Source organism: Bidens hawaiensis, unplaced genomic scaffold (genome assembly GCF_021521415.1).
Source record: "Bidens hawaiensis isolate Kalapana, Puna unplaced genomic scaffold, B.hawaiensis_p1.1 tig00008125_1, whole genome shotgun sequence".
Taxonomy (NCBI): domain Eukaryota; kingdom Viridiplantae; phylum Streptophyta; class Magnoliopsida; order Asterales; family Asteraceae; genus Bidens; species Bidens hawaiensis.
Window position 1 is genome coordinate 1,025,592 of NW_027491578.1, and position 20,295 is coordinate 1,045,886.

The following is a 20,295-nucleotide window of genomic DNA, read 5'->3' on the forward strand; positions in this document are numbered from 1 at the left end:
GAAAATCGAAATACAACACTCAAACTTAACCATTAGTAAAGCACATAACATGTTACCAGTGTCAAGATTGACAATGATGATGTTTTCACCATATCTTGCTTGACAACACAAACTATAAGTCACTTTTGTTTCTTTTTGTTTGCCTCTTCTAGCCCCGTCGTCCCAGAGTTTAGCATGACACATCTCACACACAACAGACTGGTCTCCACGATCCAAGTAATCTGTAATTAAAAAATTAAAAATGATAATAGATATGTTTTGATGAATTTCTAAATACATTAATAAATGTACAACCCACCGCAACCGCACAATCGAACTCAATACTCTAAGGCAGATTAATCATATCAAATAACATTGTAACATATACAGTACCGTTTATATATATCTACAATATACATCCTTATTAAATGAGTAATTATTCGTAAATTATGTTTGCTAAATAATAACTCATCAACATATAAGGTAATTGTGTTTCACAATTGCTTAAAGCACAACCGCTCTCAAGCTGCAATGGTATTATCACAAATGCAGCTCCAAATCTAGGAACCGAAATCAATGTTAGTTACGCGCAACGACAACCAAATTGTTGTCACTTACTAATGTTCTTATAAAAATAATAAACACATAAAACCAGTTTCTTAAAAAATGACTAAAATTGAATACAATTTTCGTTTTTGCTGCCCATGTCTACTGTTAATCTACAACCAATGGGGGAAATCTGTTAATTAGAAAGAAAACAACTTTCCTGATATTCTAGAGAACCATAATCGCAAGCCAATCAAAGTAGATAAAAGTCCTACATAAAACAAACAAACTAATCAATTAGTATAATTAATTAGCCGAAAACATAAACAATATTAAGGAGACCATTTTTTGGTATTGATAAACTTCTACTATTTGATGTGGGAGATAATGCTTTGAAGCTGATAGCTTTTACTACACATGGATCCATGGAGTGGCTTATACGCGCTTGTAGTGCGACACGTATACAAGTTTCAAAATCAAGTCATTTTTTAAAATAAATATTATTTATGCCCTTGCCGCTATAAAATAACCATTTTTGACCCATTACATGATCGCCCATTGAAAAAAATTACATATTTGAATGAAAACATTTAGTTTAAGTATATAAAAGACATAGATACAAACATATATATAGCAAAGACTATGCCACCTACATCCAGGAGGATATATAACTTATAAGATCATGTTTTGAATGTCCCTCCAAAGCATGCCTCATTCGACTCCAAAATATTCTACGTTTTAAACCATACAAAAACTTCAACTCCAAATTATTGTTGACATGATGTGATTCCCAAATACATACAGCCACAAGAAATGTAAATAACCATATGCAAAGCATAGAGCCATAGAGTCAACAAAGTCTTTGGTTTATACAAAAAATGTGGCTAGAACACATGTGTTCAAAGTTGTAGCAATGCTTACACATGACAGGGATATAAACAGATCCTGTAGAGTGTAGACCAAGTACATGATCTTCAAGTATCACAACTTCAAGCATCTACATGAAAGAAAATATATAAACTGTAAGCATTTATAAACTATGAACATGAAAAAGATTTTAAAAATACAATACAAAATTACCTTTTCGTGTTCAATTGTGTGGCCGAGAGGCATATTAATTTGGCTGCCAATTAATCAAGTCGGTCCCATTTCGATATGTGCTATAAAAGCTGACTTTAACTGATGAAGCGGAATAAGCATCTACATTGAAGTCGGCCCACTCTAACCTAATCTCCCTAAAAAATCGAACCAACACTGCAGGCAACATGTTCTAGTTAAAGATGATAATCGACTTTAAGAAACAATTTGACTAAAAAAAGTTAACTTTGATTAAGAGGTTAGAATTTATTTTGAGCCTAACTAAAGGCACCTTTTTGGCTCGTTTTGACTTTTAAATAAACCCAACCTCACCCTTTTCAACCCGTACAAAATATTACCCTTCTAGCCCGTTTTGACTCTTGGGTCATCCCAACTTACCATTTTCAATCCCATACCGAAAACTACACATTGGCCCGTTCGGCAATAATAAAGTCCAAAAAATGGTTTGAACAAAAGTTAATTTTGAATAAGCGATGGCAGTTTGACCTGAACCAAAATTAGCGTTTTGTCCCATTAGACTTTCAGGTCAACTCAATCTAACTCTTTGTAATCCGGGGAATCAACCTCGGGCATCATGCTTCTATTGCTCTTGTAATGACGATTGCATGGGTAATTAGCATCCGCCTCTTTGGTGTTCCATTACTTAATCAAAGTTCCTGTCACTAACAATAATAGAAAGATATTCAGTGTGAAACTGAATTTCAGTAGGAATTAGATTAAAAATATCGATGTTAAATACACTAAAATTCAAAATTCACATCATGTAAACAAACTACACCAATTAGTAGGACCCAAATAAATCAAAATAGTGTAAATGATCCACTGCTTGATTAAAATATAATTATTAACCAACATATAAACAATTAAGTTAACAAAACTGATTAAAAACTATATAATTGACTGTTTGACTGTTGAAAAAGAGTAGAAATTAGAGAGTTCACCATTAAAAAATCGATCAATCTGGTGGCCATCGGATCTGTATCACAGTTTCTATTATCAACGAATTGATGAGAGTAGTAGTTTTGGCCGGGATTACGATAATTCACATTTAAGGTTTTGAATCCAATTTAGGGTTTATATCAGACACGAAATCAAATATCAGACAGAAGATATCATTGAACTTGTCAAACAACACAACTATGAATTCGAAACAGTCTAAATATCAATTAGGGTTTATGTACTATTAATCGAAATACCAATAAATCAACCCATTAACAGACGAACATACCTTGTATCTGGAAGGAGGCTTGCGAATCACAAATAAGAAGTTTGAATCGCCAGTGATGATGCAAGATAATGGTTTCGGATTCGAGGGAGATGATGGTGAAGAAGATATATCTGAGTCTGCAATAGCGATAATAGGGTGGCTGAGAGGCAAAGGATTAAATTGGTGTTCTGACCCATTTAACTATGTATCCGGGTTTGGTAAGAATCTCACCCGCAAAATTTAAACCTTAAACGGGTAAAAACCGGATTAAATCAATGAAAAGTAACCATTTAAGAATGAAGCAAATCTGGTGGCTCCAAAAAAAGGGGGAGCGACCACATCGCGACACCTAGGATTTTTTGATCTTCGTTTATATATATTACAGATTTTTAAAACGGTATACAAAATCCAAACAACATATTGTCCTATATTGAACATGATGGTTTGCACAAAATGACAAAATTTTAAACTCATGGTTGACCATCAAAACAAAATCTATCGGTGACTGAGGTCGTTTTCATCTTTTAGAATTCCAAGTTTTAACTAAACTTTTGATATATATACTAATTTGATTTTCTTTTAGATATGCTAACATGCAAACCCTTTAAACCTAACTTTATATTTACACCAGTATTTACCTTAGAACTCAAACCCTTGACTTTATGAAGTTAAACCACATTTTACACGTTATGAGACCATTAGACTAGATCGTTAGATAATGGGTTTTAACGGCTTTTATGTAATAGACTGAAAGTTGTGTGTTTACTCATTTGGTTTAGAGCTAATAGATTGAACTTGTTCATTAACCATGCCGAGACATAGAAAATTAGAATTTTTACTTTTAATAACATTGTTTTGTTTGCTCGTTAACATTTGGTGACCAAGACACTACAAATCTTAATATAATAAGATTATTTAACGCCTAGACTTAACGATTACCGTCATCGTGTACTCATTAAATCCTCTATAAATTAAACCATAATAAAAACTATCCCTTGCATTATATGTTGTCGTAATCATTCCCCATCAACAGGCTCGTGCTCCGCCATAATCATCCTTTCTCTTGCCTTGCTTGCCTATGACATCAACAACATCGAAAACTATAAACGACCAAGCTTTAGATTCGAAACTACAAATCTGTGAGTCAAGTCAAGAACCTGTTTCTGCCAATTCGTGAAACACGTAACAAGTGTAAGCAAAATGCATTGCATTACTATATCAATAGTTAATCCACTCCACAACCCTTTCCCCTTTAGATGACATATAAAACCCAAAACTATAGCCATAGGGATTCCAACGAGGTAATATGACCCAAGATTAATGTAAGCGCCAATACCTTGCCACCCGCTTCCTCTTGCAACTCCTGCTTACACAATCGAACTTGTTACATTGTTGAACTCGCGATATGTTTAATTAAAGTTTAAACTAAGATCGAACCTGAAAGGATCGTTTGAATTGTATCCACAAATATGGTAAAACATAGAAGAGGAGTCATGTCTTTGACATAGTTAACGACTTTCCTCTCTTCGCTAAATGCGTATCCAAGTATAGAACGGGTGGAGAAGAGAATGGCGCTTGCTATGATCACCTCCAGTGCCCCTAGAGTTGATATGGCCAAAAGGGCCATTTTTGCGGCCTTTGGATTCCCAGCTCCTAGTTCGTTGGATGCTCGTGTGCTGCAAAAGGGTAGATGTTTACTTTGTAACATTAGAGTTATAATAATCATTTAGGGACGAGATTAAGCATGTTATGGCAAACCTTGCAGCAACCCCAAAAGAGTAAGGTATGAGGTAGTGAAAGTTATCAATTGTTAAACTGTTGCAAAAGATGGTACCACATATAGTTAAATTAATTAATCTAATTCGAACAATTATAATCATCGTTTTGTTGGTTAAAATCGAAAGAAGATTACCATATCGAGAGCACTGAAGTCTCTAGTTGGGTATTTGGCAAGAGTCCAGATAACAAAACAACAATCTCATATGACCACCATTCAAGACTACATGAAAAAAAACACACCTCGCGGACAAGGGTTTTTTGGATTAATTTGTAATTTAGGATTCAACTTATAACTATTTTTAGGCGTTTTTGAAAGTTCTTCTACCTTTAGGCAATTCTCTAACCCTACAAACAAATTGGGCAAGTTTGCTTGGATGGCAAGTGAACTCCATAGGGTTTGGAGAAAAACTATAACTTTGTAAGCGGCAAGTTAAGTTTTCTACATAAAATCTATGTAATATGTTCAAGGCTGGCCCAAGGGAAAGGCGAATTGGGTTGTCGGCCGATGCACATAACTTTTTGTACTTTAAAAAAAAATCTTTGGGGGGGGTGTATATATTAAATTTCTTTTTGTAAAATATGTATGAAAATCAATTATCTTAAATATATAGGACCCAAAACTGTTTTTTTATCTATAATCCATTTAAACAATTGGGCCCAAACTAAATTTAAAAACTAAAAAACCGTTAATTGTTGTTTTAAAAAATTATACTATATATTATGTTGCTCGTTAGGGCCTACGAGCCTTTTTCGGTTCAACCGAGGTACTTAAATTCTCGAAGACTGCCTTGAGTATGTTTGTCACCCAAACGAAGGTTCTCTTGTAGTCTTGTCACACCAACGGATTTTAAAATGGTTGAAACTCAAATGATTCAGCTTACAGAGGTAGCGAAATGCCTAAAAGCATAAGAACTTAATAAAAAAATGTGTCTAAAGTACTTGATGAATGATGACTCCGTCAACCATATTCCATGAATAAGTAACTTTATACATGAAAAACACGCCAAACTTTGAAGATCAAGTGAGATTTTACCAAATCATGACAGCAGATGGGATGGCAAAGCAATGGAACTCCTTAATGCTAGAGAAGACATCTTTTAAACGCATGGCACGTGTTTTTTCACATGCTTTTGATCGGTATAAGTACACTACGAGTAATACAACATTCAAAGTGTAGGAAATCCCAATGGCTAATGCTGCTCCAGCTATCCCGAACTTAAGCCGGAACACTAGAGCCCAACAAATTGGCACATGAAGAACAAGAACCACAACTGAGCTCCATAACATAGGAAAGATAAGACTTTGAGACAGCAGGTAGCGCACGATCAGCTGTAGTATGGCGTACGGGAACAGAGTAGGGATGAGCCAAACCGAAAATTTATGTGCTTGTGCTGAGACTAAAGGATCTTGGCCAAGAAGCATAAGGAGTTTGTCGATGTAGACCCACAAAATGGAAATCGGGATGCATACTAAAATCAAAGAAATCATGGCACTATATGTATATGCACCGAGCTTGTCAAATTGTTGTGCACCATAAGCTTGCCCGCATAACGTCTCCAATGCGCTCGCCATTCCAAACTGTTGATGATTGTTAGTCGTAATTAATGAAAATACTAAGACCATGCGTAGTGGCCTAGTTATGGCAGCCGTTTTGACCCATAACGCCGGGGAACCCCCCCTCCCCCCCCCCCCCCCCCCCCACCCAAAAAAAAGCATTATGGGGTTTTTTTTAGCGTTTTGTGTATAACGCTGGTGGAAGACACAAAAATAAAAAATAATAATAAAATAACAAAAAGTTATGGCTTTATGGGGGCGTTTAGTTACGACGGTTTGTTATTGGATTTACCTTTTTTTTCTGCATTGATTCCTTATTCCATTGAGACACGTACAAAATGATTATTGTTTCTCACACTTTTCATGAATTTAGGCATCGTTGTTTCTCACACCTTCTTTTTCAAAAGGTTGATCAACTTTTAAGAGTGGGTAATCTTTTTTTTTAAAACGACCAACAAAATTTTTATAAATTAACTAACATGCTAGAGCACCAAATTAAAAATTATGCATGATTACCCCCTTCATATGAAACAACATGACAAATTTACTAAACATAAATTGTGTTTCGGTTTAAATTATTAATAAGCGGTAACATAATAGTCTCAAAGATCTATTTATGTGTTAGCTAACGATCATAGATAATATATATGTAAAGATGATAAGTAAATAAGACTTACAAGAAGGCTGAAGCCGGTGACATTAGTGAAGGAGATAGCTATGGCGGCTCCGGCAAATTGTAGCTCACCAAGGTGTCCAACCATTGACATGGATGCCACCCGCAGTAAGTATTCTGACTCCATCACTACCACCATCGGTAATGCAAGGTAACAACTTCTTTTCACCTCCTCCGCAAGTACTCTCTCCCATCTCTGCGGCTTCTCCACTGCTAACGGCACCCTGCCCTCCATGATCGATCTCGTAGCTTTTGTGCTAGATGTAATTAAGGGCAGGAGTTAGGAATGGAAATTGGAACTCAATAAGATATATATAGGCAATGTATAGATGCATGACAATACGAGGGATTAGAAATTTCCCACATAGGATTGAGAGTAGCTAGAAAATGTGATATGATATTAAGGATTTTCTTTTATTATATAGATATATATTTACATAATTACTCTACTTGTATATTGTATATGTAATTACTCTATTTGATTCTCATAATTATGAGGTGAACAGTAGTTTTTCAAATATACGAAAAAACACTACATTTTCTCTCTCATCTATTCACAACACCTTAAACCATTACCTACATTATAAGAACACCCCTCACAAATTATAGTTGTTAGGATTTGAATGCTCTTAGGCATTGCCTCCCCATAGTCCTCACCACATGTCCTGTTGTGAATGTCAAGGCCGGCTCTCAATCATGGTAAGGTGGTCGATTGACACCGGCCTGACATCCTGCTAGGCCTGAAAATTTTATATTAAAAAATTATATTTGTGTTTTTTTAAACAAAATGTGTAAAATTATAATTATTAGTTATAACACCGGCTCAACTCAATTCATAATTAAAAAGTCTTGAGTTCATAACCAGCCCGACACAATTCAAATTGCGTCCATCTAAATTGATATTTCGATGTGTCCACAGGTTTATAACCATTTTTTTAACGACCAACTAAATAACATCGGGTACTCTATGCGCGACTCCCATTGGTTAAAGGTAGCTCGAGCCGGCCACTAGTCCAGACGGACGGAGCCCCTAGCGGTCCACCTATTGAGGGATTCCCCGGATAAAACCCGACCCCCACGCCCGCCAAACGGCACGACAACGAGGAGCCGGTAAAACCGGGTGATATCAGGACTCGAACCCTGGCAAGCCAGGGTCATCTCTCATATCTCCCATATAAATTTGTGATAGTAAGGTTTGAACCCCCACCTCTCACTAGTAAAGTGAGTACTCTACCATTGAGCTAAATTCAATTTAAGTTTATAACCATTAACTAGCCCATTTAAAACCTTTGCAAAAATATTAGGTGGCATAAAGATAAGTAGACGATCAGACTTCAGACAAACAGAGATCGCCGAACATAACACCCTCTAGTCCTCCGCCAACGCCAAATCCAGGGATCTGCTAGTATACCAGTCGTCACTCCACATGTATTTGATTATTTCACTGAAATACTGAATCATAATGACATTAAACTAATAGTTAGTTGTTATTTATATGTTTGATTTTATATAATTTAGGGTCAATTGTTTTATTGTTATTTATGTTTAGTTTTAAAATTTAGGGTTATTTATATGTTTGGTTTTATAAAATTTAGGGTTAACAGTTTATAAAATAAGGGTTAATTGTTTGATTGTTATTTATTTAAGACCTGAATCTATAATCGACTTTGACCCAATTTTTTTTAGTGATTCTCGGAGACGACCTTGATGAATGTCATACCAAATTTGAGCGGTGAGGAGAGCATATAGATCTCCATGTTGGATACCATGCAACTGCTAAGGTGAAGGTACACAAGAGCAGGCCCGACTCTGAGAAGCAAAAAAAAAATTTGAGCTAAAGGCGAAAAATGTTTTGGGCCTTAAGTAAAATGAGTATTTTGTTGGCTTTAAACAATTTAATTTTAAATGGGCATACTTGGTTATGATTTGGGTTATGTAAAATACTTTTGTATAAAAATGTGCTTAAACATGTTCCAAATGAGACTAGAACCCACAACTTTTTGGCTGAGAGTCATACCTCTCTGCCACTAAGCCAAACTAGTTGTTATGTAATTGAGTTTAAACATTAAATATATATATTTTTTTCATAAAAATACATATAATCTTTTTTTTTTTAATAAATCGGGCCTAAAGGGGTGTCGGACCGAGGGCGGTCGATCACCCAGCCCTCCCTAAAGGCCGGCCCTGCAGAAGAGAAGGAGGTGGAGGAGGAGAGTAAGTAGTGAGTGGTGAGGGAATAGGATCCATACCATGGTAGTGAGCAGTAGACGATACATACAACACATATCATAAACGAATTCAAGGTTGCTACATAAACCACACTTCATACAATGAGGATTAAATGCCCCCACAACGTTAGCATATATAGGGTTTGGTTCAAATACAAATGAAATTAACGTGCTAAACCTGAAAATCAAATAGAGTAATTATGTATACAAGTAGAGTAATTATGTACTTTTAAACATAATTACTCTACTTGTATATATAATTACTCTACTTGATTCTCACGTTTAGCACGTTAACCTTCCCCTATATATATATATTATCTCAACTTACATACCTATACTATTATAGCAAAACATTGTTTCACATGACATTCAATTAGAGTAGTCAAATAGAATGTCAACTAATATTATCATTATTTACAGAATTACTAACAAAAATAACTTTAAATGTTGTATTAAATGAAGTTTTAGATATTTATGAATTATAAAATTTTATTTATCATTATATATATCTTATGAATCCATAGGTATATATATATATATTAAATTTATTTTATTTATTTATTTTGTATTTTTTAACCACCCATATATTACACGGGTTATATCCTAATGTAACAACATTTGACAACTCATTTAAAACCTTAACAAAATCTTATTAAAAACTAGGGTAAATACCTTAGAGGGGAAGGGGCACATGCAAGGGTAAGCTTCATGGGTTCCAACCCACAAAGCAAACCCACCCCGACCCATGTGGGTAGATTGCCAAATTGTAATTCATGGCAAACCTTTGCCATGAAGAATATATGAATGTTGGAAAATATAACTGTGTGTTAATTATTATTATTACATATAAATGTTCTAGGGTATTTGTGGGTAGGTGTCGTCAGTGATATTGTGATTTATGGGTACAAGATGGTAGAAATGAGATGGCAGTGCGTGATTGACCGGTGCATGGGTAATACCCATGAGTGCCCCTTCCACTCTTATGACTACTTTCAGTTTCATTTTCATTTTCATTTGCTTTTGAATATGATTGCTACACACACGACTACGTATATAATCTATCACCTATAAATATATATAAATCCATCTATCAATATATCTTATCTTGTCTTTTATATATATATATATATAAAGAAATCTTTAAAAGCTCTCTGGTTTCTCGTCACCAATGCTCAAGCTACTAGATTGTTTTACTTGTAAATGGAGTCTTTTCATGCATTTGACTCGAATTCACATGTATGGATCTTATCAAACCTATATAGCACTTAAACGAGTTATAACATCTCATTAAATTAAAATTTAATCTTACAAAAAATTTGTATGTAAATCCTATAAAATAGAGTTATACTAAAAAATATTATCCAATTTTTTTAAAAAAAATATTATTTATAATTAAGAAACAATTTTATAGTAAAAAAAAATAACCGGGTCATAGGTCTCACCAAACCCAGTTTGCTTCTAAACGAGTTATAACATCTAATTTATTTGTGAAACATTTTCATAAGTAAACTCTAAGTATATTATTAACTTTCTTACAATAAATAAAATTAAAATCCAAAAAAATTACCTATATACTATTAAAGCAAAACATTCTTCCACATGTAATTCAATTATTATAGCCAACTAGGATATCAACTAATACTATTACCATTTATATAATTATTAACAAAGTTACAAAATTAACTTTAACTATAATATTAAATGAGCTTTTAGATATTTATAAATTATAAAATTTTATTTATCATTATTTATATCTTATGCATCTATAAGATATGTTATTATGTATAGTATTAAAATTTTTTTATTGTGCTTTTTTAACCATCTGTGTAGCTATATTACAGTGAAACAATATTGGTCAACTCATTTAAAACCTTAATAAAAACTATTAAAAACTAGGTTTAATTCCTTATGACTACTTCCATTTGCCTTTTGAATATAATTGCTATACACCCGACTACGTATATAACCTATCACCTATCAATATATATAAACTATCTGTCAATACATTTAACGTTTAAAAGCTCTATTGTTGCTCCTATCTCCTCTCAAGTCATCAGATAGTTTTATTTGTAGAAGAAGACTTCTCATCCATTTGAGCCGAATTCACAGGTATTAATCTCATCAAATCTAGATATCCCTTAAACGAGTTATACCATCTCATTTAATTAAAAATTAATCTTACCAAGTATTTAATATGAAAATCCTATATAGTAGGGATATACTAGTAAATAATATCCAATTTTTTTAACAAAAAAAATTATTTATAATTAAAATACAATTTTATAGTAAAAACATAACATGGTCATAGATCACCAAACTCAGCTAGCTTTTAAACGGATTATAACGTTTTATTTATTTGTGAAACCTTTTCATAATCAAATCCTAAGTATATTATAACTTTATTACAATAAATAAAATTAAAATCTAAAAAATATATAAATATCAGAAATGAAAAATGTAAAACACCCCTCGTAATACAAGGATAAAAGCCATCCTAACCGCTCTTTGGAGCCACCAGATTGATTTTACTCGTTTTGACAATTGCATATTTCTTATTCACTGATTCTTTAAATGCATAGTTACCCAACCCATAATTTCAGTTGCATATTTCCCGTTATTAATTAAAAAAATTACAAATTTACCCATCTATTAAAAACAATTGTAAGATGGATAATGTAAAGTTTATAAATCATTTTTGTGATATATATTTATAAATCTCGTTTGACCTAATAACAATAATAATAATAATCATAATAATCTTTAGCACGCACCATTCCAGTACCACACCTGCCGCCAATCTCCGTCAACATTCAATCGTGTTGCAGGTTAGCTTAGCTCTCTGCGATTTAACTGTAATAATAGCACAACTAGTATTACTTGTATTCCAACCCAACCTACTTCAATTTATTTATTTAGTTATTGATTGATTGCTTTGTTTCAATATCATTTGTAAATTAGGGCACCGATGAAAACTATTCATGTATCCATCCTTGTAATAACTATTATTAGTTTACTTTACATTACATTAAAAGGGGGGTTGCGGCGCAGCTTGTTGCCCGTTTGCCTGCCACTTTATTGTAATCGTTTTATAGTAAATTATATAAAACAAAAGGTGGGTGGGTGGTGGATTTTGGAAAGTTTCACATAAATGTGTTCACTTTTGTACCTTATGGTTATCTTTGAATATGTTAACCCCTCATGTTATGAGATTACATATTCATTTGTAAATTAGGGTTCTTGAATTGATATAATGTGTCTTACTGTATTACTGATTGTTGTTCTGGCAGGTCCAGTTTGATTAGGTGAAGATATGATTAAAAGGAGGTTTTACAAGGAAGAGCATGCCGATAAAGACGCCGCTTCGGATTCTTCGTCGTCTTCGGACTCGGAATTGGATGCCGAGGCGTCGGTAGATACCGAAGAAGAAGAAGACAATGATGATGATAATGTGGTCGTGGAATCGAAGAAAAAAGACCAGCCTTCCTCTTCGTCTTCAGGTATTGAGTATTGACAATACACAGCTTAATTATATTTATAATGGAATTATTAAAACATACATTTAAATAATTTTGTTCTCAGGATATGAAAGCGAGGATAGCTCTGCAAATGAAGTTAATCTTGACTCTTCAGGTCCGAGCTAAATTTTAGTTTTAAGCCGCCTAAGTTGATTGCTTTGTTTGAACTTTTTAACCTTATGTAGTATGCCAATGATGGTGTTATTTTTACCTTAATCATACGATGATCAATTGACAGCTTGGTGGTTCTTCTAAATGTTTGAAGCAATGATGGTTGGCAGGTTCACCTGCAAGTGATGATGACAGTGAAGATGACAATTACAAACAAGCCATCAATGGCACACGTTTACCTGCTAAGAACCGTTTTGATAAAGCTGTAGCACAAAGTGCAGAGGCTGATAATGATGCAATGACAAATGGTGGTCTAGACTGTGTATTGAAAAGTAAATCAGTATTTAAGTGCAAGTTATGCCCAAGAATTGTCTGTTTAACAGAGGAAACATTAAAGGCTCATCTCAAATCCAAGGTTGGCAATCCCGTCTGTTATTGACTTATTTCATATCACCAATTATGAATTCAAGCTTAAAAATTTGTTTTGTTTTTTTGGATGATTTTATAATAGAGGCATGCGCGGTCTGGAAACTATAGAAGGAAGGCAGGCTAAAGATGATGCTAAACAGTGATGGAGAAATAGAGGAACTAGAGGAAGATGGAATAACTCACCAGGAGAGGCATGCTGCTACTCTAGCCCTTGCAGAGGTAAAATATATGTAATTGATAAATTTAATTGTCTCATTTTGTGGGTTTCATTTAGAATTAACTAACAATGATATATGTCAGTCAAACAAGAGTGCAACAAAGAAAAGCAAAGGGAGGCAGAGACAGAGGAAGAGACAAAAGAAGGTATGCTGTTTATTATCAATGACAGGTTATATACATGGCGCTATAGAACCAACATTTTTAAAAAATGTTCCTTTTTTGCTTTGGTTGCAGAAAACACCTGATGATGTAACGCCTAAAAATACAAAGAAGTCGGTTAAAACCAAGAAGAGGCGTAAAAGCGACGATTGAATGGTTGGCGACTTAGACTTATATGCTGCAAGCAAGGATTTTGTTTTTCCACCCGAATATGTGATGTTTTTGTTCAGTCACTTAAAATGTTGTTTTGTTAGTTGTGAGTTCAGTCTCTTCAGTTTTGCTACACTTGATCTGAATCTAAGAACCTGGTCTTATGTTTCAAGTTTCAATTGAATTTTGGACCATTGAGTTTTTCCTTTTTTTCGATGAGTTGCTTTGTTCAATTCACACTTTGTTTTCAAGAGATACTGAGATAATATATTAAGATGATTTTATATTATGTTGTTGCATGCAGGCTCAGCTACTAGCTACTTGTAATTCAATAACTTTCCATAAAAAAAATGGCACTGCTGCTACAAGAAAACATATGTTTGTATTTACACTTGAGCAAATGTTACACTAGCAACCAAAAATTAGCCCCCAAAAGCACAATGTTGTAAAGTACAACCATTCAGTTATCACTCCTAACATCCTTCTTTCGAGTTTGCATATGAAACATGTCAGCTATATCTGTAGCTGTGCTAGAATCACTTGGCTTCTTATCTGACCTGGATCTAATAAATCTAGGGAATCTAACAGAAATACCACGTGTCTGATGCACTAAGCCCATTGCGGCATGGTGAACGGGCGATACAGTGAAATCAGCACCTCGGATCTCCCACACCACTTCAGGAGTAAACCACATATCTGGCTTCTCACCTGTTTGATAATACACTGGTTTATCTTTTTTATCTAGAATCTTGTCATCTTTGAAGAACTCTTTCATCTGCAAGTTTCAACAAAAAAAAAATAAATAAATAACAAGAATATTACTAACAAGAATTAATTTAATTGCATTACGAACCTCTCTATAGAAGGCATCAGAAAAGCCAGACATTACACGGCAGACACTTTGATATTCCTCGGTGTCGGGATCATAGCACGCCATGAGAAATGGACTATACCTATTATTACACACATACAACATAATAAAGAACTGAAAATGGTGAAAGTAGTAATTTAACAGTGATACTTATAAGTTGTTACCATCCAGCCTTCCTTCCGTTCCCATACCATGCACCAATAGGAACCAAGTCCAAGGAATCATTTAAACCTTCAACATAATCTCGCTTCACCTGCAAATGATATTGTTATACCAATTAAGCATTTAAAATAATTTAACGCCGAGTCATGAAACAAACAATATTAACAAACCTTTAACCAAGAATCTGCACGCTTTGATGGAAGATAACCAGCTTCAACATCAAGAGATTTTACCATGATTCCTTCACATGAGGAATTGCAAGCATCTTCAAAAAACTGGTTCATTTTACTCACTGTGGCTTCATCTTTCACATAAGCATCATCTGACTCCACCTGCAAATTTGAGAAAAGTATAAAAGTGTATAGTGAAGTAGTGAACATGAATCAACAATTAGCATTTAGTAAACATAATGACAAGATCCTCACTGTTATTTGCTTGGAATATTCAAAATATCCTATCTTTTCTTCACCAAACAAATCTTTCAGACCTGAGATTTAACAGAATATTAACATTAGGCCTTGTTAGAAGAATAATTGCAGATACAAATCGGTAATCTCACACTCTCTTCTTTGACGCAGAGGTAAACCCAACAGCCTGCCACACATTAAGTTCTAATCATCATCATTTTTAAAGTTCAATGCATAAAATTCATCAAATTTTAAAGGGCAGGATCAAGATGATTACTGTTCTCCATTAGCAAACATGACATCAAAACCAAATACACATACATCAACCTGCAAACAAACAATATCAGGCATTTAGAAGATACAAGACAGAACCCAAACAAACAAAATTCAAAAAAAAAAAAAAAAAAAAAAAAAAGTTAAATTGTTATATCATAACCAAACAATGCTTAAAAAACATTTATCTAATAGTATCTTTGTAAAAGAAACAAAAGGCAGACTTATATGAATAGTATTTTATTTAAAAAAAAAGAAAGAAAAGAAAAGAAAAGAAAAGTCAGATACCTTTATGTTATCCACTGTGATTACAGAATTTTTGCCACCTCTATCGCGGGAAGATAGTTCTTGGAATGATCGAAGTTTAGGATCACTTTTTCTATCAACGGCAACTACCTGCAACCGCAAGATTTTATCAAAATAAACTACATGTAATGTTTGGAATAAGGAACTTATAGATAAAGATATCAGGTTCAATATAAACACTTACCTCAGCATCAATTATGAAAGACATAGTCTCAGACTTGCAGACCTCATTTATTATACTTATTACATCTGGAAATCTAGATGTTGATTCATCCCCATTCCGTGAAAACACACGTATAGATCCATCAGCTAATTTGTGAACCTGGGCACGCTGACCATCGTATCTACAGCACGTATAAGCAGACTTATAAATATTCCTTTTTTGTTTTCATGTTTAGACATGCATTATCAAATATTTAAACCTAATGATCAAAACTTACTTAAACTCACAGGTAAGTGCTTTCCCCTGAAAAAGCTTCAACACTTGAGGGACTCCATTAGTAACTCTGTTAAATTCACACTAACATTAAACCACAATCATATAAATAACAACTATTCTTTCATGAAAAAAAGAACAATTTGTGAATACTTTGCCAGCATTGGCTTAATTGGTATGCCAGGAACCATAGACAATGTTTCTGAAGAAAATTCTATCCCTTTATCCATAACAGAAGGAATGAGCAGATCCTGAAAAATAATGTAGTGTCTGAATAACTATAACAATCAACTAAAGTAGATAATATTATCCAATGCGAAAAGGGGAAGTTACCAAATTTGGGAGTATATCATATGCTTTGATAACCGCTGCAGATAGACCCTAATAGAAAAGAGGACGTCAGTAGAGCATGTTGATAAAATCTGAACCAATGACAAAGCCTAGAATCATTTCAAGAACTAACCTGAAGCGTTTCTTTGAGACTTTCTATGGTTTTTCCATGGCAAGAGTTCATAACAATTGCATGAGCTAATGCAGGCAGAACAGTTTTCATCATGGCCCCGATTCTTAAATTCCTAACCTACACATCACAAAGAAATCCAAACATAGAAATCTGAAGATGTTGCATGATCAGAGACAAAGCTATAAACTTGAAATCAAATTTTCAAGGTGTCGGGTTACAAACATTTCATAATCAGAATTTTCAATAAAAAACTTACCAATGTTCTGACTATAAACTTGATCTCCATCTCTCTACAAGATCTCATTAGATTAACAATGAGGCTTCTCTTTCTCATAGTACTTCCACTACCTGTTTGCACACTGACCAATTCTATATTAACACGTAATAATCAGTGGATAATTTCTTATCTGATGAACACATCATAGTAATATATGAATTTCATACCTTATCTCCCGAAGCACTGAATAAACACCTCGGATTGAAAGTGGGGATGGAGGTGCAAGTAATCTTTGTGTCTGACGACAAAGTTGAGCAACATCACCTTATTCAAAAAGATTATTTAGCATGAAAAATAAACGCAACGCAAAAAAATTCAGGACAGACAATCATAATCACATACCAAGATCACCTAACTTGTCGGACAAATCCTGAATCTTTGACTTGTTTGTCCCACACGCCTCTTCCAATGCTGCTTTCACAACGCTTTCACCAATGTTCAGTTCCTGCATCATATCACAAGAAAATAGCTGTTACGCGACGCACGCGTATTTAAAACAATATTAACACATATATAGTGTTTGAGAACTGGTGTTTTTGCATAAGTACATACTAGCAAGCATACTAACCATGTTTTCATGGTCAGGTGCAATTTTGTGTGTGCATAAGTACACAGCTGGCAGTACATCCTCTGGTGACAAAATTAACAAGCTGTTTATAAAAAAACATTGCATGTAAGGACACCAAAAATCATTAAAAAACCAAATGTATGCCTTGTACAGTAACGAACCTCCTAAACATATTGCAAAGCATAGATGTAGCTTTAAGTTTTCCTTTTTTGTCTTCCAACAAACTGAATGTCCTGGCAAGATGTAGATAGGGAGCAGACTGGTCTTTTTTCCAGCAGGCTGCAGGGTTAAAATCTTAGTATTATATAAGTAAGTTAATAACTCATTTAAATGTTACGGTTGCTTCTGAAAACATTCATGTTTCATTGATATATATCTTGTGGTAAACAGTAAACAATGTAATATAATAATCAACCCTTTACAACAGTAACTAAGACCAACCATGGTCTGTGGGAGAATACTTCTCAGGTGGTAGTGATACAAGATCGGGAGCAACATTGCCAGCTGGCGGTTGAGGTGTCAAAGACTCTTTTGACTGCTTGGACCAGGACTTATCTTTAACAGGTACTTCAGTGTCTTCAACAAAACAGCTACTTTGATCTAAACTCTTATCACTTTCACTTTGTTTATCTTTAGATTTGGTGTAATACAAGTCGAGAGCTTTATTAATATCTCCCTTTGTTTCCTCTAAAATAGTGGTAACATAACCACGCACCGACTCACTGCCATTTATAATTTGAATAAATTGTTCCACCTCATCTTTGTAAAGTGCAGTGACAGTATCTGGCAACACCTCTTCATCATTTTGAGGCTGTTCGACTGTACGTGAAACCTTATTGAAGAATTTAGTTATTGTATGTTGCTTTGGCCCACTGGATTCAAGTTGCGAAGCGAGTTTCGGTTTCTTGCTTGACTTACTTTCACTCGTCTTCCTCTTTTGGCTAGGAGAAATGCTCTTCTTACTTAATTGTTTAGTGCTGGATGGTTTTTTTCTTTTACTTGAAGAACTAACCTCACTTTTTAATATAGTTTTAACAGGACTTGAACATGATGCAAAGCTTTTAGAAAAGGTTTTAATGGGTGTGCAGGTAGACGAAGCATGGGCAATAACCTGCTTAACTATGTCAATCGAGCTTTCTTGCGAAGCAGAAACAGGGGTGCTGGTAACAACCTGTTCATGATATTCGGTTTCATGTTCATAAAAATAAGAAGCTGCATCAACAACATTTTTTCCTGATTTGTTTATAATATCCATCATCTGATCTCTAGTGACCCAACCAGGCAAGCAATCATTAAGTTCCTGTATCATTTCATCCATTTCTTTGTCGGTTAACAATACCTGTTCTTCTTTTTTGAGCTCCTGCACGTTTTCCTTAGGCCCGCGATGAAAGCCCATCAAGAAGTCTTGTTTAATCGCCATTTCATCACACAGCCCAGAAAAATGCTTAAGCATTTTATTAACATGCTTCCCATCAAGATTCGCAACATCCACACCCACAGTCGGAATAACACATTTAGGTCTCAAAAACTTTACATACTCTCTAAGCTCTTCATAATTCGAATGTTCACTATACGGCACCAAATGTATCTCAAATGAATCTTTCGTCCTCACCGCAAACTTATTCCGCTTCACTTCATACGTCCAACCCGTCGGCACAAACCCAACCACCTTAGAGTAACCCCTAACCTCCATAACCTCCTTCATCTTCACAAAATTCGGTTTAAAATACGGCCACGTCTCACCCAAAATATTCCACCCGATAACATGAACATCACTCTCACATTCCTCACTAGTAAAAACCCCATCTTCCCCAAACCCAAGCGTTCGCAAAATCCCCAATTTCCGTTCATCAACATGTATCTTCCTATCACATCTACGCGCAATCTCGAGCAAAATCTTCTCTTTCCCGATAACATAAGTAGCAACAAGAAACAAAACCTTCTCATTCTCATTACCATTATCGAATTTAGTAATCACATTAACCACATAATCAATAGACACCTGTTGCGAAGGAAACACGTATTTCGGGTTACAATAAGTCGTATCTAAAAAAACCGCATCCGCACCGATAAACTCACTCAACGGAGATTCGGTTTTCATCGAATCACAATACCGAAAGTCACCGGTGTGCACATACCGATAACAATTCCCATCATCAGTAACAACTTTAAACAAAAACTGGACCGCGCCGGGGCAGTGATTCGCGTCGATTAAAGTAACCTCACAATTGTCAACCAAAACCGGTTTCAACATCGGTAAAGCGACCACGAAGGATTCGGAAACGTTGAGTTGTTGAATAACGAGGCGGGCGGTGATGGGAGAGCAGTATATGGTGCCGTGGGACCAGGTGGAGGTGAGTCCGGTGTAGTGGTCGGAGTGGAAGTGTGATAGGAAGTAGGATGTGGAGTGGTGGCCGGAGAATTGGAAGCCGTCGATGATGAATTTGGTTTTTGGGATGAGTTTATTGGGTGGGAAATTGGCGGGAAATGGAATGGTGGTTGTGGAGTCTAGGGTTAGGGTTTTGGATTGGGGCGGTGAATGTGGTGATGATGATGTCATGTTTGGTGTTATGTGTGGAGGTTAATATTAGAGTGAATCAGGGCGTCAGTTTCATATTGTTAGCCGGAGAAGGTGGATACAGGCGGCTGTTGGTGTCAGTTGGAGGCGGAAGTGGGTGGTTCTACTGATGGCGCCAAGAGTGTGGTCAAACACGCGCCCTCCTCGGTGTGGCTCGTAAGGGTCTATAGGAGTTGTGTAATTCCAACTTATTGACATGCATATAGAGGTGATAGTGTGGTAACTTTTTACCGTCTCTACTATCCGTATAGACCATATACGAGATTATGAGCCGTACAAGTTTTTCTAGCTCGTAAGCCCACTTAAC

General features: G+C 35.0%; 3 protein-coding genes and 2 long non-coding RNA genes across 6 annotated transcripts in view; 2 read left to right on the forward strand and 3 right to left on the reverse strand.

Moving 5' to 3' along the window:
* The window catches only part of LOC143637168 (protein DETOXIFICATION 14-like), a 32,308-nt gene extending 26,126 nt beyond the window's left edge, over positions 1-6,182 (reverse strand). Inside the window, exons 1-3 of the mRNA XM_077104618.1 lie at positions 5,643-6,182; positions 4,743-4,829; positions 4,589-4,645 (exon numbers count right to left, since the gene is read on the reverse strand). Coding sequence (XP_076960733.1) covers positions 4,589-4,645; positions 4,743-4,829; positions 5,643-6,181 — 683 coding nt within the window. The 5' untranslated portion in view covers position 6,182. The remainder of the gene's footprint in view (positions 1-4,588; positions 4,646-4,742; positions 4,830-5,642) is intronic.
* Positions 669-3,182, reverse strand: LOC143637166 (uncharacterized). 2 transcript variants are annotated; one of them, XR_013154383.1, is made up of 4 exons: positions 2,852-3,182; positions 2,670-2,760; positions 1,606-2,500; positions 669-1,522 (listed from the first exon to the last, which is right to left on the reverse strand). It is a non-coding gene; the product is annotated as an uncharacterized LOC143637166 (long non-coding RNA). The 2 variants fall into 2 exon arrangements; XR_013154382.1 differs by having other exon boundaries at positions 2,670-3,179.
* Positions 6,183-11,805: 5,623 nt separating the features above from the next.
* LOC143637130 (uncharacterized) lies at positions 11,806-13,243 on the forward strand. Its single transcript, XM_077104577.1, has 5 exons — positions 11,806-11,889; positions 12,352-12,561; positions 12,644-12,694; positions 12,861-13,105; positions 13,202-13,243. The coding sequence occupies exons 2-5, from the start codon at positions 12,375-12,377 to the stop codon at positions 13,241-13,243; spliced, it is 525 nt and encodes a 174-aa protein (XP_076960692.1). The 5' UTR covers positions 11,806-11,889; positions 12,352-12,374.
* LOC143637114 (uncharacterized) lies at positions 13,218-13,906 on the forward strand. Its single transcript, XR_013154376.1, has 3 exons — positions 13,218-13,338; positions 13,420-13,482; positions 13,573-13,906. It is a non-coding gene; the product is annotated as an uncharacterized LOC143637114 (long non-coding RNA).
* A 93-nt stretch (positions 13,907-13,999) lies between these two features.
* On the reverse strand, positions 14,000-20,002 carry LOC143637171 (DNA ligase 6-like). The gene is made up of 19 exons (XM_077104621.1): positions 17,852-20,002; positions 17,572-17,689; positions 17,411-17,492; positions 17,185-17,287; positions 17,010-17,106; positions 16,822-16,924; positions 16,566-16,682; positions 16,436-16,483; positions 16,256-16,353; positions 16,107-16,172; positions 15,851-16,010; positions 15,649-15,756; positions 15,365-15,414; positions 15,240-15,274; positions 15,106-15,167; positions 14,851-15,012; positions 14,683-14,771; positions 14,501-14,600; positions 14,000-14,422 (listed from the first exon to the last, which is right to left on the reverse strand). The coding sequence occupies exons 1-19, from the start codon at positions 19,968-19,970 to the stop codon at positions 14,108-14,110; spliced, it is 4,032 nt and encodes a 1,343-aa protein (XP_076960736.1). The 5' UTR covers positions 19,971-20,002; the 3' UTR covers positions 14,000-14,107.
* Between the last annotated feature and the right edge of the window lie 293 nt (positions 20,003-20,295).

Bases quoted from the DNA above. Each gene is read 5' to 3' on its own strand.
- LOC143637130 (XM_077104577.1), top strand. From the start codon at position 12,375: ATGATTAAAAGGAGGTTTTACAAGGAAGAGCATGCCGATAAAGACGCC. The intron at 12,695-12,860 runs GTCCGAGCTAAA...GATGGTTGGCAG, and splicing joins AGTTAATCTTGACTCTTCAG to GTTCACCTGCAAGTGATGAT. The intron at 13,106-13,201 runs GTTGGCAATCCC...ATTTTATAATAG, and splicing joins AGGCTCATCTCAAATCCAAG to AGGCATGCGCGGTCTGGAAA.
- LOC143637171 (XM_077104621.1), bottom strand. From the start codon at position 19,970: ATGACATCATCATCACCACATTCACCGCCCCAATCCAAAACCCTAACC. The intron at 17,288-17,410 runs GTTAGTATGCTT...GATATGATGCAG, and splicing joins CACCTGACCATGAAAACATG to GAACTGAACATTGGTGAAAG. The intron at 16,683-16,821 runs GTAAGTTTTTTA...TGTGATGTGTAG, and splicing joins AGTTTATAGTCAGAACATTG to GTTAGGAATTTAAGAATCGG.